The sequence below is a fragment of the Trichosurus vulpecula genome, chromosome 8 (assembly GCF_011100635.1).
Source record: "Trichosurus vulpecula isolate mTriVul1 chromosome 8, mTriVul1.pri, whole genome shotgun sequence".
NCBI classification, from domain to species: domain Eukaryota; kingdom Metazoa; phylum Chordata; class Mammalia; order Diprotodontia; family Phalangeridae; genus Trichosurus; species Trichosurus vulpecula.
Window position 1 is genome coordinate 230,740,338 of NC_050580.1, and position 19,638 is coordinate 230,759,975.

A 19,638-nucleotide genomic window follows, 5' to 3' on the forward strand; every position below is an offset into this window, starting at 1 on the left:
AAAATACAAAAATTGAAAATTGATATTTGGTCTTTATTTGGTTTCTTGCCAGTAAGTGGGCTGTGTTTTTGTGTATTTTACTTTTAAGTGCTCATGTTTCTTTGAGTCATTACATCGTTGCCTTTTTAGTTTTCCTAATGAATAATTTATTTTCTACTTTCAGTGGGCCATTTCTTTTATATTGTATGTGAGAGGATCAGTGCTTACTAGTCTTTGTCATAATTTTGAAATGCTCTATCAGTCCTTAAGTTTCTTGTAGTTAAATCCCCAGGATTCTTTCGTTTCCCTCTTGTGGAAATTTCAGCCTTAACCATAACAGGACGTGGCTACCTTTACTTGAGATTATTATTGTTTTTACATAATGAAATATTTTCTACAATGGAATAAGGAATAGAATCCAAATTTTTTGACTCCCAGTCCAGTATCATATGTACTGTAATTTACACCATGAAAACATTTGTCCTCTTGTGGAGTAGGACCTTTGAAGTCCTTTATACAACATTCAATCCAGTAGTCCAGTAAACATTTAATAAGCACCTACTGTGTGCCAAGCACATGTGCTCAGTGCTGGGGATACAGTTAATGAAAAGAAAGACAGTCCCTGCCCTCAAGGAGCTTACAGTGTTCGCTGGATGTTGGTATTCCAGGCTACCAGTTATAGACTATACCAGTTAAGGATATAACTGAAGTTTCTAGGACAAGAGAATAATATTGCTATGATAATAGAAAGTCACAGTACAGAAAAATGAATAGCCTGACTGCCCATCTAGAATTATTGGCTAGAGAAATCTATCATAGAAACCATGAGTCTGAGAAAGTAACATCATAGACTCTAGGAAACGTTTTTGTGAAAGAAAGGCCTGGTTCTTTTTCCTTCAGAACTCCTGGAAAGTAGGGGTAGAAGGAGATGTGTGCTATAGAACACTGATGATATATTCTTATTTTCTGTGTTCTCTCTTTAACCCTAGCCAAGTTTCTTTTTTTTTAGAAATAAGTGTTTATTTTTTTCTATGTTAAATCACTATTAAATTTTTTCCCAGTATCTCTTCCCTTCCCAGATACCTCATCTAAAAATATTTTTAAGGACAAAAAAAAAAAAGAAAAAGAAGAGAAAAAATTTTTTAGCAAAACTGATCAGTACATTGCAAAAATCTGAAAATATGTGTAATCTATCACACTGGACAACCTCCCACTTCTGCAGTAGAATAGGGTAAAAATGTGTCTTTTCATATCTCTTCTTTGGAAACATAACTTGTTCTCTGTAATTTTGCATTATTCACTTTCGATTTTTTGGGGGGTGTGGTTCTTTCTGTTTACATTGTTTAGTTATTGTGTATATTGTTCTCTTGCCTCTGCTTACTTCGTCCTGCAGCTGTTCATGTAGAACTTTCTATGCTTCTCTGTAGTCATCATATTTGTCATTTCTTACAGGGCAATAATATTCCATTTCATTTGCATGTTGCAGTTTTTTTTGCCATTCCCCAATTGATGGACACCTACTTGGTTTCTGATTTTTTTGTTATCACAAAAAATGCTGCTACATAAATTGTTGGGTATATATGAGGATTTTTCCGTGGCCCCCTTGGTATATGTCTAGCAGTGGAATCAAAAGTTATGGACGTTTTAGTCACTTTGTTTGCATAATTCTAAATTGCTTTCCAAAATGAAATGTGCTGATTTGTGACTCTACCAACAATGTACCAGTGTGTCTATTTTCCTGAAACCCCTCCAATGCTATTCCTGTCTTTTGTTATCTTTGCCAGTTTGCAGGGTATGAGGTGAAACCTCAGTATTTTGATTTATATTTCTCTTAATGACTTGAATCATTCTCTTTTTTTTTTTTTTTGCTTTATTTTTTGGAGGGAGGGAAGGCAAGACAATTGGAGTTAAGTGACTTGGCCAAGGTCACACAGCTAGTAAGTGTGTCAAGTGTCTTAGGTCAAATTTGAACCTCCAGGGCCAATGCTCTACTCACTGAGCCACCTAGCTGTCCCGACTTAGATTATTCTTACATGTGGTTGCTAATAAAGCACCAATTTCTTTTTTAACTATATAAAATGCTTTTTTTAATGGGATAAAACCAATTCATGTTTAATATTTGGGTACCAAGATAAACAAGAAGAAATGGGCTTAGAACGTGAAGACTCAGAACCAGAAAGATAGCTTTGATTATCAAATGATAAAACACTGAGAAGCATAGATTGTTAAATCTCTGTTCTAATGGTGCCTTAAGAAGAAAATAGCCATTGGTTTTCAGTGGTTTAACTCTTGACCTACCTTGAGGCAGAGATCACCATCTGTGAAGTCCTTTTATATTGGGGTGTTCTGATTTTTTTTTTCCTATGGGGAGTATAGGGAGTGTTGTAAATTCTCTTCTTGAGCATCAGTCATAAGAACTTTACAAAAGGAATAAGACAGGGCATGACCATTTCTGACAATGTATATGCAGAGAACAGAAAGAACAACTTCAGAAGCTCAAAGATTTTGCCGCTGAGCCGCAGGCACCTGATCTTCCCCCGCCGCCGCCTGAGCCACCAAGACTTCAGGCTGCATCTGCACGGCCACCCGGGATCTTTCAGGTAAGAAATGAGATGTATGAAATAGAAGGAATCCTATCTGTTTGCCTTGATCTCTTTTCTCAGTAGAAACAAAAGTGTAACAGAAGCTCATGATATCATAGTAATTTTTGATTGCTTAGTGAAGCAGCATCCCATGCTCTGACATTAAACTCTACTTATTCTGTGCAGAGTACTCTGTAAGGATTTGGGGCAGAGTAAAGAAGAAGATGGAAAGTTTGGATAAGATATGCTCTGTGTTTACCTACGTATATTCTTGATAGGTCTTATGAGAAAACTTAAAGCTGCCATGGTCCTGGAAAAATTGGTTAATATTAGAAAAATTGGAAAAAAAAATAAGCATTAGAAAGAAAGCAATGTGTGCAGAGGCATTTCTTGCTTTATGGCCCATACCATATAAATTTACTACCCATCACAGACATGTATACTGTTGATAACAACCCAAGTGTCTTTAATTATGAGAGCCATTTGTATACCTAGTAAATCTTTTACTCTTTGTAAAGCCTCCAGGATCCTACAGGCCACCTCCTCCTATGGGTAAACCGCCCCTTCCAGGGATGAGACAGTCTACTGCATCAGCAAGACCATCTATTCCTATGGCGAGGCCACCTGTCCCAATCCCACCTCCCCCTCCTGTGGTAAAGCCACAGCCTGCTGCTATGGAACAGGAACGTTGGGATGAAGATTCTTTCCATGGACTCTGGGATACAAATGAAGATAAAGGACTGAATTCAGAATATACCTCAGAAACAGGCCCACCATCTGTTTCAATGAAAGCGCCACCCATTCCTCCTTCTATTCCCCCTCCAAGCCCAATTCCTGTAGTTATGCAGTCAATGTCTAAACCTCCAGTGCAGCAGACAGTGGATTATGGCCATGGTCGAGGTAAGTAACAATGATTGACTTGTATCTCTAGTATTAGATAATGAGAAATATCAAGCAAGGTTTGCCCTGTGTCATGTATGCTTTATACAACTTCTACTATAAACCCAGTTATCTTATTGCAGTATATTTAACTGTTTCTTTGTGTTAAGTTGTGAAGCCAAACATTTGAGATTAGTTTTAAAATTCAGACATTTGATTCCTGTTCTTACTGGGTTTTTTTTATATTTAATTTTTTTCCCTCTATTACATGTAAACAAATTTTTTTAACATTTGTTTTTTTTAAAGTCTTGAGTTCCAAATTCTCTTCCTCCTTTCCTCCTCTCCTCCCTCAGTGAGAAGGCAAATTATTGGATATAGATTATTATACATGTTCAGTCATACAAAACATTTCAGTATTAGCTGTGTTGTAAAAGAAAATGTAGATAAAAAAACCCAAGAATAATAAAGAACGTAAAAAAAGTATGCTACAATCTGCATTCAGACTCCATGAGTTTTTTCTCTGGAGGTGAATTGCATTTTTCCTCATCAATATTTCAGAATTGTCTTGGATCATTGTATTGCTTATAGCTATTCTTATAGCTAAGTCATTCACAGTTGATCATCATCCAGTATTGTTATTGCGTATGATATTTTCCTGGTTCTGATCATTTCACTCTGCATCAGTTCACGTAAGTCTTCCCGGCTTTTTCTGAGAGCATCCTGCTCATCATTTCTTATAGTACAATAGTATTCTATCACAATTATATACCACAACTTGTTTAGCCAATCTGCAATTGATGGACATCTCCTTATACGACTATGGATAGCTTTAATTTATTCTTCTGAAAACTGCCTATTCACATCCTTTGACCATTTGTCAATTGGGAAATGTCTCATTCATATAAATATGACTCAGTTCTCTATATATTTGAGAAATAAGGCCTTTATTAGAGAAACTTGCTATAAAAAATTTCCCTCGGTTTCCTGCTTTCCTTTTAATCTTGGTTTTGTTTGTGCGAAATCTTTTTAATTTGATGTAATCAAAATTATACATTTTATATCCTGTTATGCTCTCTGTCTCTTATTTGGTCATAAATTCTTCCTTTGTTCATAAACCTGTCAGGTAAAATATTCCCATTCTTACTTTTAATTTGTGTAACCTTGTCACCGTCCCTCTTGCTCAGTAAAATGATGACGTACAAGTATATTTGTCAAAGCAAATAAGTATTCATGAGTTCAGTTGACATATCTAGAGAAAAGATCCAATGAGTTAAGAAGCATTTATTAATTAAAATAAGTATATGCTGCATGCCAGGGGCTATGCCATATGCTAGAGATATAAATATGAAGACTGAAACTATTCATATTCCAAAAGGAGCTTACATTCTAATGGGGAAGACAACAAGCACATATAAGTATATGGAGAATACATATAAAGAGAATATATGCAAAGTGTTTAAACACAAGGAGGCAACTAGATAGTAGGCAGGTATGTTTGATTAATAATACTGATAACAACAATAACTATGTAACTGAGACAGTACCTCCCCTGACTCCTATGTGGGGGATGGGAATGGGGTGGAGGCCATTTGTATGCAATACTGCAAGTAAAATCAGATTTTTTTTTGATGTGTTGCATATTTTTCCTGAATATTTTTTTATCCTCCTCTTTAAAAAAAACAAAAAATGAACCAGAACTTCATTATAATGGGTAGCTCTCAGGCAGGGGGGAATATAAGCACTCTAAAAACAATATATCAAATCATTAGAAAAACAATAGTATTTACTCACCACTTTAATATATTATTTAATCCTCACAACTACCCTGATAAAATAAGTGCTGTTATTCTCATTTTGCAAGTAAGGAAACTGAGTCTCAAAGAGGTGATGTGACCAGCTCAAGTCACACAGCTGTTTAGTGTTTGAGGCAGGATTTGTACTCTGGTCTTCCTGACCCTAAATCTAGTGCTCCATCCATGACATCAGCCAGCTGCCTTGTATTTATATGAGTCATGAAACTAAAATATTGGTAGAAAAAATTTTCCCCAAAGGCATTAGCTGAGAGAAAGAACAAGAGAGAGAACGGGAGAAACAAGATTGTAAACATTGTACATTTGGTTTGTAAGCACTAATTTTATTTTGCCATGGCCTAAGAAATCAAGTAGCCCACCTACTAAGTGATGATTCTCTTCATATTTAGGCTGCTCCTAAAACAAACATAGGCTGTTGAGCTAGAACCATATTGGAAACCTTTACCATGACAGAGCCTTCCAGAGCTTGCCTCCCTTTGATATAGCTGTGAAGACTCCAGGATCACCTTCATGCCACTTCAAGGCAATTTAGGAATTTAGTGACTAAGATGTTACCAAGCTCTCTTTGTGCCAGTCTTTCCTATGTTACTTTCTGCCTCTCTTTATGTCTTGTTTCCTCCATTCTTCTTTCCTCAAATTTATGTTACTAAGCGTAATTTAGTCTTGGTTTTTCAGTATCTGTAATACCATTCTAGCTATCCAGATCATTGAAATACAATGTAATACTGACTTGGATGTCATTTTTAAAAGTTGGTGTTAATGCATAACTTTTTGTGGATGAATTCTTTTCTGAATCCCATCTTTTAAGAAGTAAAGCAAATTGGCAATTATATTTGACATATAAGAACCTGGAAATGCTTTTTTTTTTCCTGGAAAAAAATTTGTTCCCTAAAGGCTTTAGCCCTTGCAGTGCAGGTTTCTACATTCTGGATTTGGTAGTCAACCCAGGAGTTCTCGTTGAAGATGTCCTGTGTGTGGTAGGACCGTGTGTGTATCAGTAAAGTCTCTGTCAAACTCTTTTATTCTTTCCCTTTTGCTATAGTTATAAAATACGCACCCAGAAGTCTTTCTTAAGGTCACACACACATATCAATGTGTTAAACCCATCCAGAAAGTTCATAGCACCTGAATCTTACCCAGTTACTTATCTACTTTAAGTGTCACACTAAATATTTTTATTCCTGATTTTGCTTACCAGACATATCCACCAATAAAGTTGAACAGATACCTTATGGGGAGAGAATAACTCTGCGTCCTGACCCCCTACCTGATAGATCACCTTTTGAGACAGGTAAGAAATGCCCTGAAATGAACCCTTTAAAACTTTTTAGGATGTGAATATTGTATGTTTCCTTTTGAGTTAGATAACAATTGCTTTTTTTTTTTTGGAAGGGAGGAAGCCAGACAATTGGGGTTAAGTGACTTGTCCAAGGTTATACAGCTAATAAGTGTCAGGTGTCTGAGGCAGGATTTGAACTCAGGGCTTCCTGACTCCAGGGCCGGTGCTCTATTCACTGCGCCACCTAGCTGCCCCAACAATTGCTTTTCTAACACCTCCCTTTGTGATATCTGAAAGTTCAAATTTTAGTTGATTACAGTAATCTGTAGACTAACTTCATCTTTAACCTTTGCTTTAGGTTTGAGGCTATTGTGTTTATTTCACATTATTCGTTTTTCCAGAGCACCCAGGCCAACGAGACCGCTATGATAGAGATAGGGATCGTGAACCTTATTTTGATCGTCAGAGCAATGTCATGGTAGATCATAGAGATTTTAAAAGAGATCGAGAAACGCACAGAGACCGAGACCGTGATCGTGCCGTTATTGAATATGATCGGGATAGATTTGACAGAGATCGCCGTCCTCGGGAAGACCGGTATGCTGCAGAAAATTCTCTTTACACAAATTACATGGCTGTGTTAGCCATGCAGATTACTATAAACCCAGGGTCCACAATTAATTAGTCAAGTAGGCTTTACAGAAACTTAATTAACTGTGTATTTAAATTCTTATGTACATTAATTTGCATGGAAAAAGGACTATGTTTTCTGGAATTCTCTGGAATAATAAGTGGGGGGGGAGGTAAAATTTGTTGGAAGAGAGAGGAGGTGACCTTGTGAAAAAAGCTGAGTCCCGTGCATGCTTAAAATCGGCAGATGACCTTTGCAACTCTTAACCTTTTTTTGAATGAATGTGTAAAGCTGATCTTTACTACAGTAAAGCAGTATAAAGACTGAGTATTTGACATGTAAGGCATCCATGATAAGGGTTAGAGTTATGGTTATTTTGCAAGCCAGAGTGCCACTAATTGTCTTTTTTTTTTTAAACAGGGCACCTCCTATCACACCCAGGACACAGTCTTACCGTGATAAAAAAGAGCACTCCTCATCCAGACGAGGTGGATTTGATAGGCCTTCATATGAACGGAAAACTGACAGGCCAGCTTATGACCACGGACCTTCTATGTTTGGAGGTAAAGAAATGCCTCAGTAAATACTAGCACATTGAGAATGTTACCATTGGGAGACCTTTTTCATTGTCATACATTAAGTTCTAAGAATGAAATTTATTCACATGTGTTTCTTTTCATTCAACTGAAACTGGTCTCTCCAGTGTTACCAGTGATCTTCCAGTTGCCAAATCTAATGGTCTGTTCTTATTTCTTATCATTATGGACTTCTGTGGAGTATTTGAAACTATTAATTAATCTCTTCTCCTCTGGGTTTTCATGACATTGCTTTGCCAGATCATTATTTATGTCTTGCCCAGTAACTCTGGGTGTGCCACAAGGCTCTGTCCTAAGCCCTTTTCTCTTTTGTTTCTGTAGTCTCACTAGATTTCATCAGCAACCTTGGATTCAGTTATATATTCAGATACATTCGAGCTATAGATCAGCCCTAGTTTCTCTATTGAGATCCATTTCCAGATCAAGAACTGTGTCTTGGACATTGATAAATGGATGTCCCATAGGACCTTAGTTTCCTCCGCTGTAGAATGGTGTTGGACTGCATAGCCTCTGAGGTCCCTTCTAGCTCTAAGTCTATGATCCTCTGATTCTAAGATCTCAGATTCAGTATGTCCAAACAGACTATCTTTCCTTCCCAAACCCTTTCCTTCTAAAATTTTCCTGTTACTGTCAAGGGCATTCATCTTTAATTTCTCCCTCTCCTTCTTTACCCCATGAACCCAGTCAGCCATCCTAGCTTGTTTTTATCTCTACGACATCTCTCAAGTAGATCTCCTTCTCGGTGGTCACACAACCACACAAATACTTCAGACTCTACTCCAGATGTCTTGCCTGGACTATTGTGGGAGCCTCCCAACAGGTCTCTTGCTCTTCCACTTCCTCTTCCACACAGCTGCCAAAGTGTGACTTTCCTAAGGCATGGATCTGACATTCCCCTCCTCAATAAATTCCGGTGACTGCATTAAATATGGAGTTTTCGTGCTGGCATTTAAAACATAGCCTGGCCCTTCTTTTCCTTCCATTCTTCTTACGTGTTACTTCTTCACATGCTCTGCGGCCCAGCCCTACCGACCTGCTTGCTGTTAAAAACAACTCACATGCACTCCATGACCCACCTCCCTGACTTAGTATTGGCACTCCCTCAGATCTGGAGTGCTCAATCTCTTTTTACCTCTGCCTCTTGGAGCTCCTGGCTTCCTTCAAGATAGCTCAGACAGGGACCTTTCCTGGTCCCCCCAGATGATGATGTCTTCCCCACTAAACCTTGTTATATGCTTGTTTAGGTATGGGTTGTGTCTCCCATTAGTATGTAAGCTCTTTAAGGGCTGCTGTTGCTTTTTTCTTCGTATCTTTAACTTTCAGCAGCGACTCACACATAGCAGGTGTTCAGTAAATGCTTGTTAATGGTGACCTGGTCTTCTTGTATAAAAGATATGTATAAATGTATAAATGTATATATGTATAAATTTATGTATAAATAGAAAACAGTGAGATCAGTATGCGTCAGGACAGGGAGAAATAGCTGTCATTGTAGGGCAATGTGATCCTCCTTGTTTCTTGATAGCGCAAAAAATCCAGCATCTCAGGAATGTGCTAAGTTGATTGTCCGATTAAGGAAAAGAGATTTTTTTACTCTTAAAACTGTGGAGCAGAAGTTTTAGATCAAACTGTAAGAATACGTAATATTTCCCTTTAGATTTAAAAAAGTTGTAGTATTTACTATGAACCAGTATAAATTAAGCAGACGGGCACCCCAAAGGCATCCAGATCCCTGGGGATATAATTAAAGCTGCCTGTTTCCCTCATTCTGTTTTATTTATATTAAATTTGTATAAGAATTAAATTAAAATTAAATCTTTAAAATAGTCTCTGAATCTTTAGGGTTGATTTAAATTAAATTACCTTTTGATGGCTAGAGGGAGTTAAGGTTGTTATTTAAGTAAAAAATAACATATTCAACTACTGGAATTCTAGGAGACCGAAGGACTTATCCTGAGGAACGGATGCCTATGTCTACACCATCACTAAGTCACCAGCCACCGCCGGCCCCTCGAGTAGAAAAGAAACCTGAGTCTAAGAACGTTGATGATATTCTGAAACCTCCAGGCCGAGAGAGCAGACCTGAGAGAGTGAGTAGCATGGAGTTGATAGTTTTCATATAAAAGTATGCATAATCCGTGTTTACTTCTTGCTTTTTGGCACTTTGCTCAAAGCAAGCCTGTAAGTTAGATGTTACATTGTTATCTCCACTTCACAGATGAAGAAGCTGAGGGGCATAGTGACTGGCTTGGGACCGAAACCTTGGTCTTTAAAGAATCCAAGATGTTTTCCATGATGTTATATAGTATCTGAGCCCCTTCAAATCCTGAATATTTTTAAGTTCCTATAGCATAAATATAACTTGACAAATGTTTCCTTCCCTGAGGTCATCGTGTATTCTGAATTTCTTTAAAGCAGTTGGAAAATCTTTAAGAAGCCCTGGTTTAATTAGACAAATAATTAGGGTTTCAAAAAACTTCTCCAAGTGCCTTGTCAAGACACTTTAAAGGACCTCTAAGTGGAGGTTAAAAATGGAAGACGTAGATTTTTAAACTTCCTTTTACATGAAGGAAAACAGGAAATAAAAAAAAAAAAGCAAGAGTCTTGATTAGATTGCTTAAGGAAAAGGATTTGTGTTTGTCATACCATGAAGTGGTCAGGCTCTAACTTAGTTATATTTGTTTGCTGATAATTGTAGAGAATTGTAATATGCTTCTGTAATTCACAATTGATATGGCAACCTGTCAGGTCCTCAGCTAAGTAAAGGTTTTTATTTTTCTGTTAGAGAGAAAGACCAAATTGTTTTTTCCTTTATTCTTTGTATTTCAGATAGTTGTCATAATGAGAGGATTACCTGGAAGCGGGAAGACACATGTTGCAAAACTTATTCGTGTGAGTTCAGAAAAGACAAAAGATATTTGTTATTAGGATTAGCCTTTTTTCTCAGCAGCATGCTATTTTGAGGTAGGATTCTTTTTTCTGTTTCTGTTGGTCCCCTGTGCTTCAGCTTGCTACTGCATGTTCTACATATTTTTGTTCTCTTTGCCCAAGCATTTCACTGTTGTCACTAAACATACTGAAAGATGAGAAAGAACCCAGAAAGCTCAGTGAGGCAGTTTACAAAACTGCTGGATCTTAGAGTTTGAATCTAACTCATCTATCTGAACAGCAATCCCCACTACAATACCTCCATGATTATTTAGTCTCTGCTTTTCAAAGATCCCAATAATGAGGAACTTGATGATTTTCAAGGCAGCCCACTCCACTTTTGAACAATACTGTTTGTTTTTCCTTCTGTCAAGCAGAAATCTTATGTATTACACCTAGCTCTGCTCTTGGGAACCAAGTAGAACAGGTGATTCTTCCATGTGATATCTTTTCTAAAACTTAAGCATAGCTATCATGTTCTTCTTGAGTCTTTTTTTGAGGCTAAACTTCTCCAATTCCTTCAACTTATTCCTTGTATGGCTTGGTTTCCAGTCCCCTTCTAGTTGCCCTTCTCTGGATATACTTCACTTTTTCAGCATCTTTTCTAAAATGTGTTTCCCAGAACTAAGCACAGTACTCCATTTGTGGTCTGATCAGGGAAGTATGCAGCAAGGTTATCATTTTCCCCTTTCTAGATACTACACTTCTATGAATGTGTCCTAAAATTGCCTTTCTGGTTTCTGAAGTAGGAAAATAAGTTTGAATCATTCCTTGGCCTTTAGAGAGCAGGCTTTGTTTTAATAGGAGGAAAATAATCCTTTTTTAATTGCTTCTTAGGATAAGGAAGTAGAGTGTGGGGGACCTGCACCTAGAGTACTCAGTCTGGATGATTACTTCATCACTGAAGTGGAAAAAGAAGAGAAAGACCCTGATACTGGAAAGAGGGTGAAAAAGAAGGTATGCTGTATTCCAGTAGCTGTAGTTAAGAAAGATAAATTTAGGAATAGAAACGTTTTTGAGAGGGAAGGAAAAAAAAAACTGTCCCCCTCCCCTTCTTCCCCTGCCCTAGACATATGTAACAGTGTTTTTGTGTATGGAAGCATTACTACAAAGTTTAGAGATGTGCTTAGGGCTAGTAACTGATTCTATCCAACTACTAATCAGATGACAGGTTTAAACTTCTTTCTTTATTTCTGATAAGTTCTAATTTTTCCTTAAACTAGGTGATGGAATATGAGTATGAAGCTGATATGGAGGAGACTTACCGTACCAGCATGTTCAAAACTTTCAAGAAGACTTTGGATGATGGCTTTTTCCCATTCATAATTCTAGATGCCATTAATGACCGAGTTAGGCATTTTGAACAGTTTTGGAGTGCAGCAAAAACTAAGGGCTTTGAGGTATATGGATAAGTTAATTTTGTAGTACCTTATGTTGTCACAGTAATTCCTTGAACGTATGCTTGATATCTGATTCTTTCTTTCTAGGTGTATTTAGCTGAAATGAGTGCAGACAACCAGACCTGTGGCAAAAGGAACATTCATGGAAGAAAACTTAAGGAAATCAATAAGGTGATTGTTTTGAAATGTATAGAATCATAAGCTTTTGAAGTTAGTTGGTAGAGCTTCATCAGGATCTCCACTGATGTGCTTGTGAAAGCCGGTCTTCCTTTAGAATGCCTTTTTATCTTTTATAAGATTTTTGCAGCCATCATTGTGTTTCATTAAGAAAGGTGTTGTTAATACCTGGACATGACCAGCTAGGCTTCACAACTCTTTTTTTTTTTAATTTCTTTTTATTTTTAGTTTGCAACACATGGTTCTACATAATTTTGAGTTCCAGATTTTCTTCCCTCCCTCCCCCCCTCCCTCCCCAAGACGGCATGGAATCCCATATAACTTCCACATATAACTTCGCATTGAATTAGTTTACACACTAGTCAAGTTGTGGAGAAGAATTATGACCAATGGAATGAATCATGAGAAAGAAGAAACAGAACCAAAAAAAAAAAAAACCAACCCAAAAACAAATACAAAAGAGAGGGAAAAAAAGGGGGGGAGAAAAAGGCGAGCATGAAGTGTGCCTCAATCTGCATTCATACTTCATAGTTCTTTCTCTGGATGTAGATAGCATTCTCCATCGTGAGTCCTTTGGAGTTGTCTTTGCACATTGTGTTGCTGAGAAGAGCAAAGTCTGTCAGAGTTAGTCCTCACAGAATCCATATATCTGTGGTTGTGTATAATGTTCTCCTAGCTCTGCTCCGCTCACTCAGCATTATGTCGTGTAGGTTCTTCCAGGTTGTTATGAAGTCCGTATCATCCCCATTTCTTATAGCACAATAGTATTCCATTACCTTCATATACCACAGCTTGTTCAGCCATTCCCCAGTTGATGGGCATCCCTTTGATTTCCAATTCTTAGCTACCACAAAAAGATAGGCTTCACAACTCTTAATTTTACCTTTTAGAAGCAGCATAGTATAGTGAGTATAGAGTTAGACTTGGAGTTAGGAGTTGTTTAGTTGTTTTTCAGTCACTTCTTACTCTCTGTGACCCTATTTGGAGTTTTCTTGGCAGAAAGACTGGAGTGGTTTGCCATTTCCTTCTCCAGCTCATTTTATAGATGAGGAGGCGGAGGCAAACAGGATTAAGTGACTTGCCCATGGTCACACAGCTAGTAAGTATCTTAAGGCAGATTTGAACGTAGGAAGATGAGTCTTCCTGAATCCAGGCCTGGAACTCTATCCACTGTACCACCTTAGCTGCCTGAAGTCAGGAAACTTGTGTTCAAATCTTCCCTTAGCTATTTGATGGCTAGATTGATCCATGAGAAATCACTGCACCTCTCTAAGTCTGTTTTCTTATTTGTAAAATGGGGATAATAATGCCTGTAGTGATTATTTCACAGAGCTGTTAAGTATTAAATGATAAAATGTATATAAAGAACTTTGCAAGGCTGTAAAAATGCTATTTAAATGTCATTTTTTATTATTTGTAGCATCACTCACAATAGCTTGTTGCTACGAACTGTGTCTGTGTCTTTCTTTTCCCATTCTACTCGAGCAAGCTTTGAATATTTAAGTGACAGTTGTAGACTTTCAGAATTGGACAGGCTCTTAGAGGACTTTTAGTTCATCTTGATTTTGCAGGTGAGGAAACTGAAGCGCAGGGAAGTCTCACAGCTGTTAAGTGACAGAGGCAGGACTCAAACTCAGCCCTTCTGATGTGGAGTTCATTGCTTCTTCTACAGTGCCCTGACCATTTCAATCTCTCTATAGATGGCTGATCACTGGGAGACTGCACCTCGTCATATGATGCGCCTGGATATTCGTTCCTTGTTGCAAGATGCTGCTATTGAAGAGGTGGGTACATGTCCTTAGATTTGAATGCAAAACAAACCTGAATCTTCATAATGAAAGAGAGTTGGAAGAGTAGGGTTTCTGTGTTTTCTAGTTTCATAGGCAATTGTTATAGGAGATGGACTAAATTTGTGTTTAGAGTGATATGCAAATCATCACTTTCTGGAGCTTGAGTGTAGCCTTTGTTTATTAAAAATACATGAGTAATGCTTATACCATCTGAGAATAGTTAAAGACGGGAACAAACTCTAGTTCCATTTACTGCCTGAGTGAACGAAAGGTTGCCCAGCTGACCATTAAGGCCCATCCGCATCAAAATTGATGAGCCTGTGGAATTGATTGTATAAATTCAAGAAATCATTTTCCCTTTTCATTTAAGCTGAAAATATACTAAAAGGCCTAGTCTAATTAAGAAAGCATCATGTGATATGAAAAAAAATTAGCTCTTATTAATTATGCTAGAGTTTATTAACATTGCCTATTTCATAAGGGAAAAATCTTGTCTTTACCAATTTTGATCATTGTGGTAATAGAATGCTTTCTCAGTTTCTAAGATTTTTCTATACTGAAGTGATTATTTTGTTATTAAAGACCAATAGTTGGTCAGTATATATTAAATACCTACTTTGAGCAGAACATTTAACTAGGTAACATAAGGCATTCCAGAAAGACAAAATGGAGGAAGATTTAGTAAAATACATTTCCTATTTTGTTTCACCTTGTCCTCTAAATTTAGGCTCTTACAGCCATATTGGATATTAAAGTGAGTTTAACCGAGTTTCTGTTCTGCTGATTGTTTGTGATTTGGCAATTTACCCTGTGTCCTTTTTCCAAGTCATAGTTCAGCATAAACTGTTTTTGTAAATGTTAACCTGTAAACACTTTTGGCATGGGATATCCAGGTGGAGATGGAAGATTTTGATGCAAATATTGAAGAGCAGAAAGAAGAAAAGAAAGATGCAGAGGAAGAGGAAAGCGAACTGGTAGGAGAATGATCAGCCAATTTGAACAACTTGTATATTAGAAGGGCCTAATTGACCTTTCAGTCTTCCATTCCCAGCACCATGGCTCCCCTACTACATACAGTAGAAAATCATAGATTCCATACTCAAGCAAGCACAAGAAGATGAGGAAACTCATTGCTTTGTTCAAAAATTAAAGACACCTCTGCTGTCTTTATTCATAGAACAAGTAACTTCTTAACAGAGCACATCTCAACTTCCCCTTTACACATACATCTGCAGGCTGTAGGTTTTGGTGGAGTAGTGCTTTTCAAGGGGATTTATTCCACATTTGAATTTTCTAAGATTAAAAAGAGGTAAGGTAGAATTACATTCCAGCAGGTATGTGGTGCGGTCTGCTTAACCACCACCTATATAAACCGCTGTTCTTGTTACAAAGTTTCAGAATTCCTTAAGAACTGTTACTAGATGAAGTGGCAGTTGATTACCACTTGCTGCTGGATTTGTCCTTCTAAATTCTATCCTATTCAAAGGGTATGTGAAAATATATCTTGTCTATATAGTCAGTGACATTGTTTGCTTCGTGTTAGGCCTGCATAGAGTGAGTCAAAAGGCCCTATGCACCTAACACAGCCCATTTTCCCCATAATTATGTAGTTGCTTTTGGCTCAGTCTATACTTCAGGAATATGACCTGTAGAACAGCTTGGCAAGTGGAAGAGCCCAAAGGGGGCTTGAAAAACTGTTGTTTTGAAATATTGCTAGGTTTATTCTATTCCTTGGCTCACTTGAGCCCTTCTTTACACTCTTTATTGAAAATCTGCAAAGAGCCCCGCTTACAGCCCCCAAAGGCTTAAGCGTTAGTATTCATACATAATCTTTAGGAGGCGAGGCCATGGAGCCCTTGTGTGACTTAGAAGATTTGAGGAAAACCATGTGAATTTGTAGAGATGATGTCAACCTCTAGAAACCATTTCATAGACTCCGAATGTGCATGAAAAAATAAGCTCTCAAGTTCACGGCATTTGAGTTTTAGCATGTTTTGTTTTGCGTTGTTTTTAAAGACATAATCTTTTCTTCACTAAACTGTGCTTGGACATTTTTAAATTAAACTATAGGTGGGAAATTCAAGTAAAGGGCCCATACTGTTTACTAAGATTTGACTGCTAACATCTGTTCTCTACCTGTAGTGTCAGTGCTGAGAAATGATCACACATAAAGTACATCAAGATTTAACTTTTAAAAGCATCATCTTCCCGATGGAAGAGAGAATATGTGCAGTTCACTTAAGGAGACTTTTGACTTGCCAGAATCTAGGTGCCAACTTGTACTTGAATATATTCTGTCTGTAAAAGAAAAGCATTATAGTAGTACTACTGTTTTCACTTCAGAGACACGACGAGAGAAGCAATAGAGTTTGTTCCTTCTTGTATTATATCTTCTGTTCCCAAGTTGGGCCACCTAAAGAGAGGATCGAGGATCAGAGTCACAAGAAAGAACTGGGTGGTATCAGCACACTTGAGGTGGAAATTAGTATATGCCTATTTTCTTCGAATTTTCTATGTTACAAGACTTCTGTTAACCCATTGGAAAAAGCAGGCTCTAGATCTGTTAGGGCCTAATCTAACTATATTAAAAGATCCTTGGAAAAATCCAACCATCCTGCACCCAAAGGGTTAAGAGTGAGTCTTACTTTAGTTGAATTATATAAATGGAACACACAGAATAACTGGCATTTTCACACTGTCCAAATTATTCCATTTGGGTAAGATCTAAGCTAACTGGTTAAGTTAATAGAATCATTTTTTTTCCTGTGATTAGTAGTATGATGCCATTTTGTCATCTTAGGACTTCATTGAAGCTAGTGGGTGTGGCTCAGTGTCTATACAATACATTATTCTGGTGATGCTAAAGTTTTGAGTTGATTTTAAGGTATAATTTACACAAACTGGATCAGGGTTTTACTTTTTAGTATATTCACTGCAGCATAGTTTTGTCTTGGTTCTGTTCTTATTTTTAAAGTGTGTTTGGTGAATAATCTAGTATAATTTATGACCTGATATAACATTTAGTAAAATGAAATTGAGCTGTCAGTGCTATCTAATGACAAGAAATGTATGACGCCTACAGGACTCCTAAAGCGATTGTGTATATATGCCCTGATGCCAAGAGCTGCTCTCACAGATATTTTGTTTACAGTGTGTGTTCACCTGGATGTATGAACTTGAATGTTTAAAGCAGCAGGATCTGATTGAGTCTTGAGAGAAATGCCATTATTTCTGAAAAAAGAATAATACTCTAAAATAAACCCCAATATTAGATTGAAGTCTGCACGTCAGTAGAGAACACATAGCAGAGCACCAAGTAAAGGGGAGTGGGATTCACAATACACATGAAAAAAAAATCAGCTTTACTAAGCAAAACCTCTTAATTGAAAACTGAGATATACTGAGGACCTTGAATTATTTGAAATAGAGACTTTCATAATATAATTGCTTATCACATATAAAATATATTCAGTAAGTTAATCTTAGATTTAACTTTACACAAAGAGAAATGTAATTTAATCAGTTGATCAATCAACAGGCATTTATTTAGTGCCAGCTGTGTGCCAGGCACTAGAACATGCATTACCACATAGTTTTTAACTGATAAAATGTACTTTGAATTGCTTTAAAATTCAATACTTCAATGAAGAATTAATTCAGTGAAATCTAACCTTTCTAAGATTTACCTGGTAAGTGACCAAGTCTTTTAAAAATGAGCTTGCACTTCACTGTTGGGTTCAGTGATACTAAGTTTTCTCTTTTCTTTTGAGTATTTAAAGCTGCAGTGAAACAAACCATGTCTTGCTTGAACAACACTCTTGGGAAAATATACCTAATCAATTTGAGGATTGAAGTTGTATTAAGGAAATAACCCAGCTCATGTGTTACATATTATAAGTCCTATAACTTTGAGCATCATCAGTATAGTAACCATCCATGTGCTCATGTTTTATGTGCTCACAGCTATGATTCAGCTCACATTTGTTAGGTCTGTGCTACAGCTACCCCCAGAGCGTCTTCATGATCATCCATAGTAGTTGAACCAAGTAGTCATATTTGGTGAATTCAGTAACTTAGGAGTTTCCTCTGCTGATAATTCAGGTTGTGCTTTACCCAAGGCAGTGTTTATAGCTAATGAGTGGAACTTGAATCTATTCCCAGTTTTAATACTGTTTCCAGTTCAAAAATGATATGCATGTATGTGTTTCTTTCTAACCCTTCGAGCTTCTCTCTGTGTACGATTTAGGGTTACATTCCGAAAAGCAAATGGGAGATGGACACATCTGAGGCAAAGCTAGGTGGGTATTCCCTTTTTCCTGTTTTTATATGTCTGATACCTGGTGGTAATTTACATAGATCTTCTATCTAAAAAGTAGGTTTCTCTGAGTCTCTACTCGATAAAACTTATTGGCACACATACTACATCTTCTACCATATCTTCTTGGTAGCCTGCAATTTAGCTGTTTTGATGCTTGAAAATTACATGCAAATGTGAACAGTATTATAAATGAAGTAGTTTCAATGCCACTTACATGTTAGACTAAGGAGAAAAAATATGAAATAAATTTAGTTTTGTTGCCAGTTCACAAATTGATCCTTTTATATACTCTTTAATATAGATCAGTAACATTGGTACCGACGGGATATCTGTTTGTTAAAGTGTAATGTGACCACTCTCCAACCATAGACTTCATTCTGAGTACATTAACCCTTGTTCTTAAGTAAAAGTAAAAAAAAGGGCAGTTATGAAGTTGAAGTCTCTGAGAAGAATGAGCCCTCCTTATAAGACTCTCCTGAAAGTAGAAGGAGACAGCTGCCTGAAATGACTGTCACAGTCACAGTTGGGTATAGTTCAATGCAAGGTTCTGGGGAGAGATGGAATTATGTATGCAGCGAAACTTTTACTACATTTAATTGCCATCATAAAGTGATATTTTGATGTTTTGGGTTGACTTTTTAAAATGTTTTTTGGAAAAAAAATCACATTTTGTGAAAATACAAGAGTATATGATGTATCCTGCATTAGTGTATAAGATACAGAATGCTTTTAAGACTCTGCTTTTCTCATATTCTTATACTGTTGATGCAATGGGGAAAGTGATAGCTGAATGTTTTCAAGCTCTTGAACTGTCTTACTACTTGAACAATATTCAGGTTGCTCACACCTTGTGTTGATTGTTTGGATCAGAATGTACATGCTATAAGCAGTTCCCTAGAAAATGCTTTTCATTTTGCCTGACTCATCTTTTAGCATATTAAACATTTGAAAAGAATGATGAATTGTAATTGTGTAATCAGTTGTGATATTATACCAGGCCAGGTGCTTTGTTATAATTTCTTGAAAAATTCTCTGGAACCACATGGTATATGTGGCTTGAAAAATATAGATAGTCATGGGCATAATCTTGTACTTTCTGGGCATGGGAAGTCATAATGGGAATTAGCTATCTCCTTTAATTTTTCAATCGGCTGCAATCGTCTTTAAAGTCATTTATATGTTTAAAAGAATGGTTAGATATATGAGTACATGTTTCTTTAAACACATTTTAAACCTGTTCTTCACCTAAAAGTTATCTTAAAATAAAA

At 36.9% G+C, this 19,638-nt stretch overlaps 1 protein-coding gene across 1 annotated transcript in view; it reads left to right on the top strand.

Moving 5' to 3' along the window:
* Window positions 1–19,638, top strand: part of YLPM1 (YLP motif containing 1) — a 58,053-nt gene that overhangs the window by 27,634 nt on the left and 10,781 nt on the right. Inside the window, exons 6-18 of the mRNA XM_036734640.1 lie at window positions 2,450–2,579; window positions 3,080–3,461; window positions 6,450–6,542; window positions 6,932–7,127; window positions 7,582–7,724; window positions 9,693–9,847; window positions 10,587–10,649; window positions 11,523–11,642; window positions 11,909–12,085; window positions 12,173–12,256; window positions 13,963–14,046; window positions 14,946–15,026; window positions 18,299–18,350. Coding sequence (XP_036590535.1) covers window positions 2,450–2,579; window positions 3,080–3,461; window positions 6,450–6,542; window positions 6,932–7,127; window positions 7,582–7,724; window positions 9,693–9,847; window positions 10,587–10,649; window positions 11,523–11,642; window positions 11,909–12,085; window positions 12,173–12,256; window positions 13,963–14,046; window positions 14,946–15,026; window positions 18,299–18,350 — 1,760 coding nt within the window. The remainder of the gene's footprint in view (window positions 1–2,449; window positions 2,580–3,079; window positions 3,462–6,449; window positions 6,543–6,931; window positions 7,128–7,581; window positions 7,725–9,692; window positions 9,848–10,586; window positions 10,650–11,522; window positions 11,643–11,908; window positions 12,086–12,172; window positions 12,257–13,962; window positions 14,047–14,945; window positions 15,027–18,298; window positions 18,351–19,638) is intronic.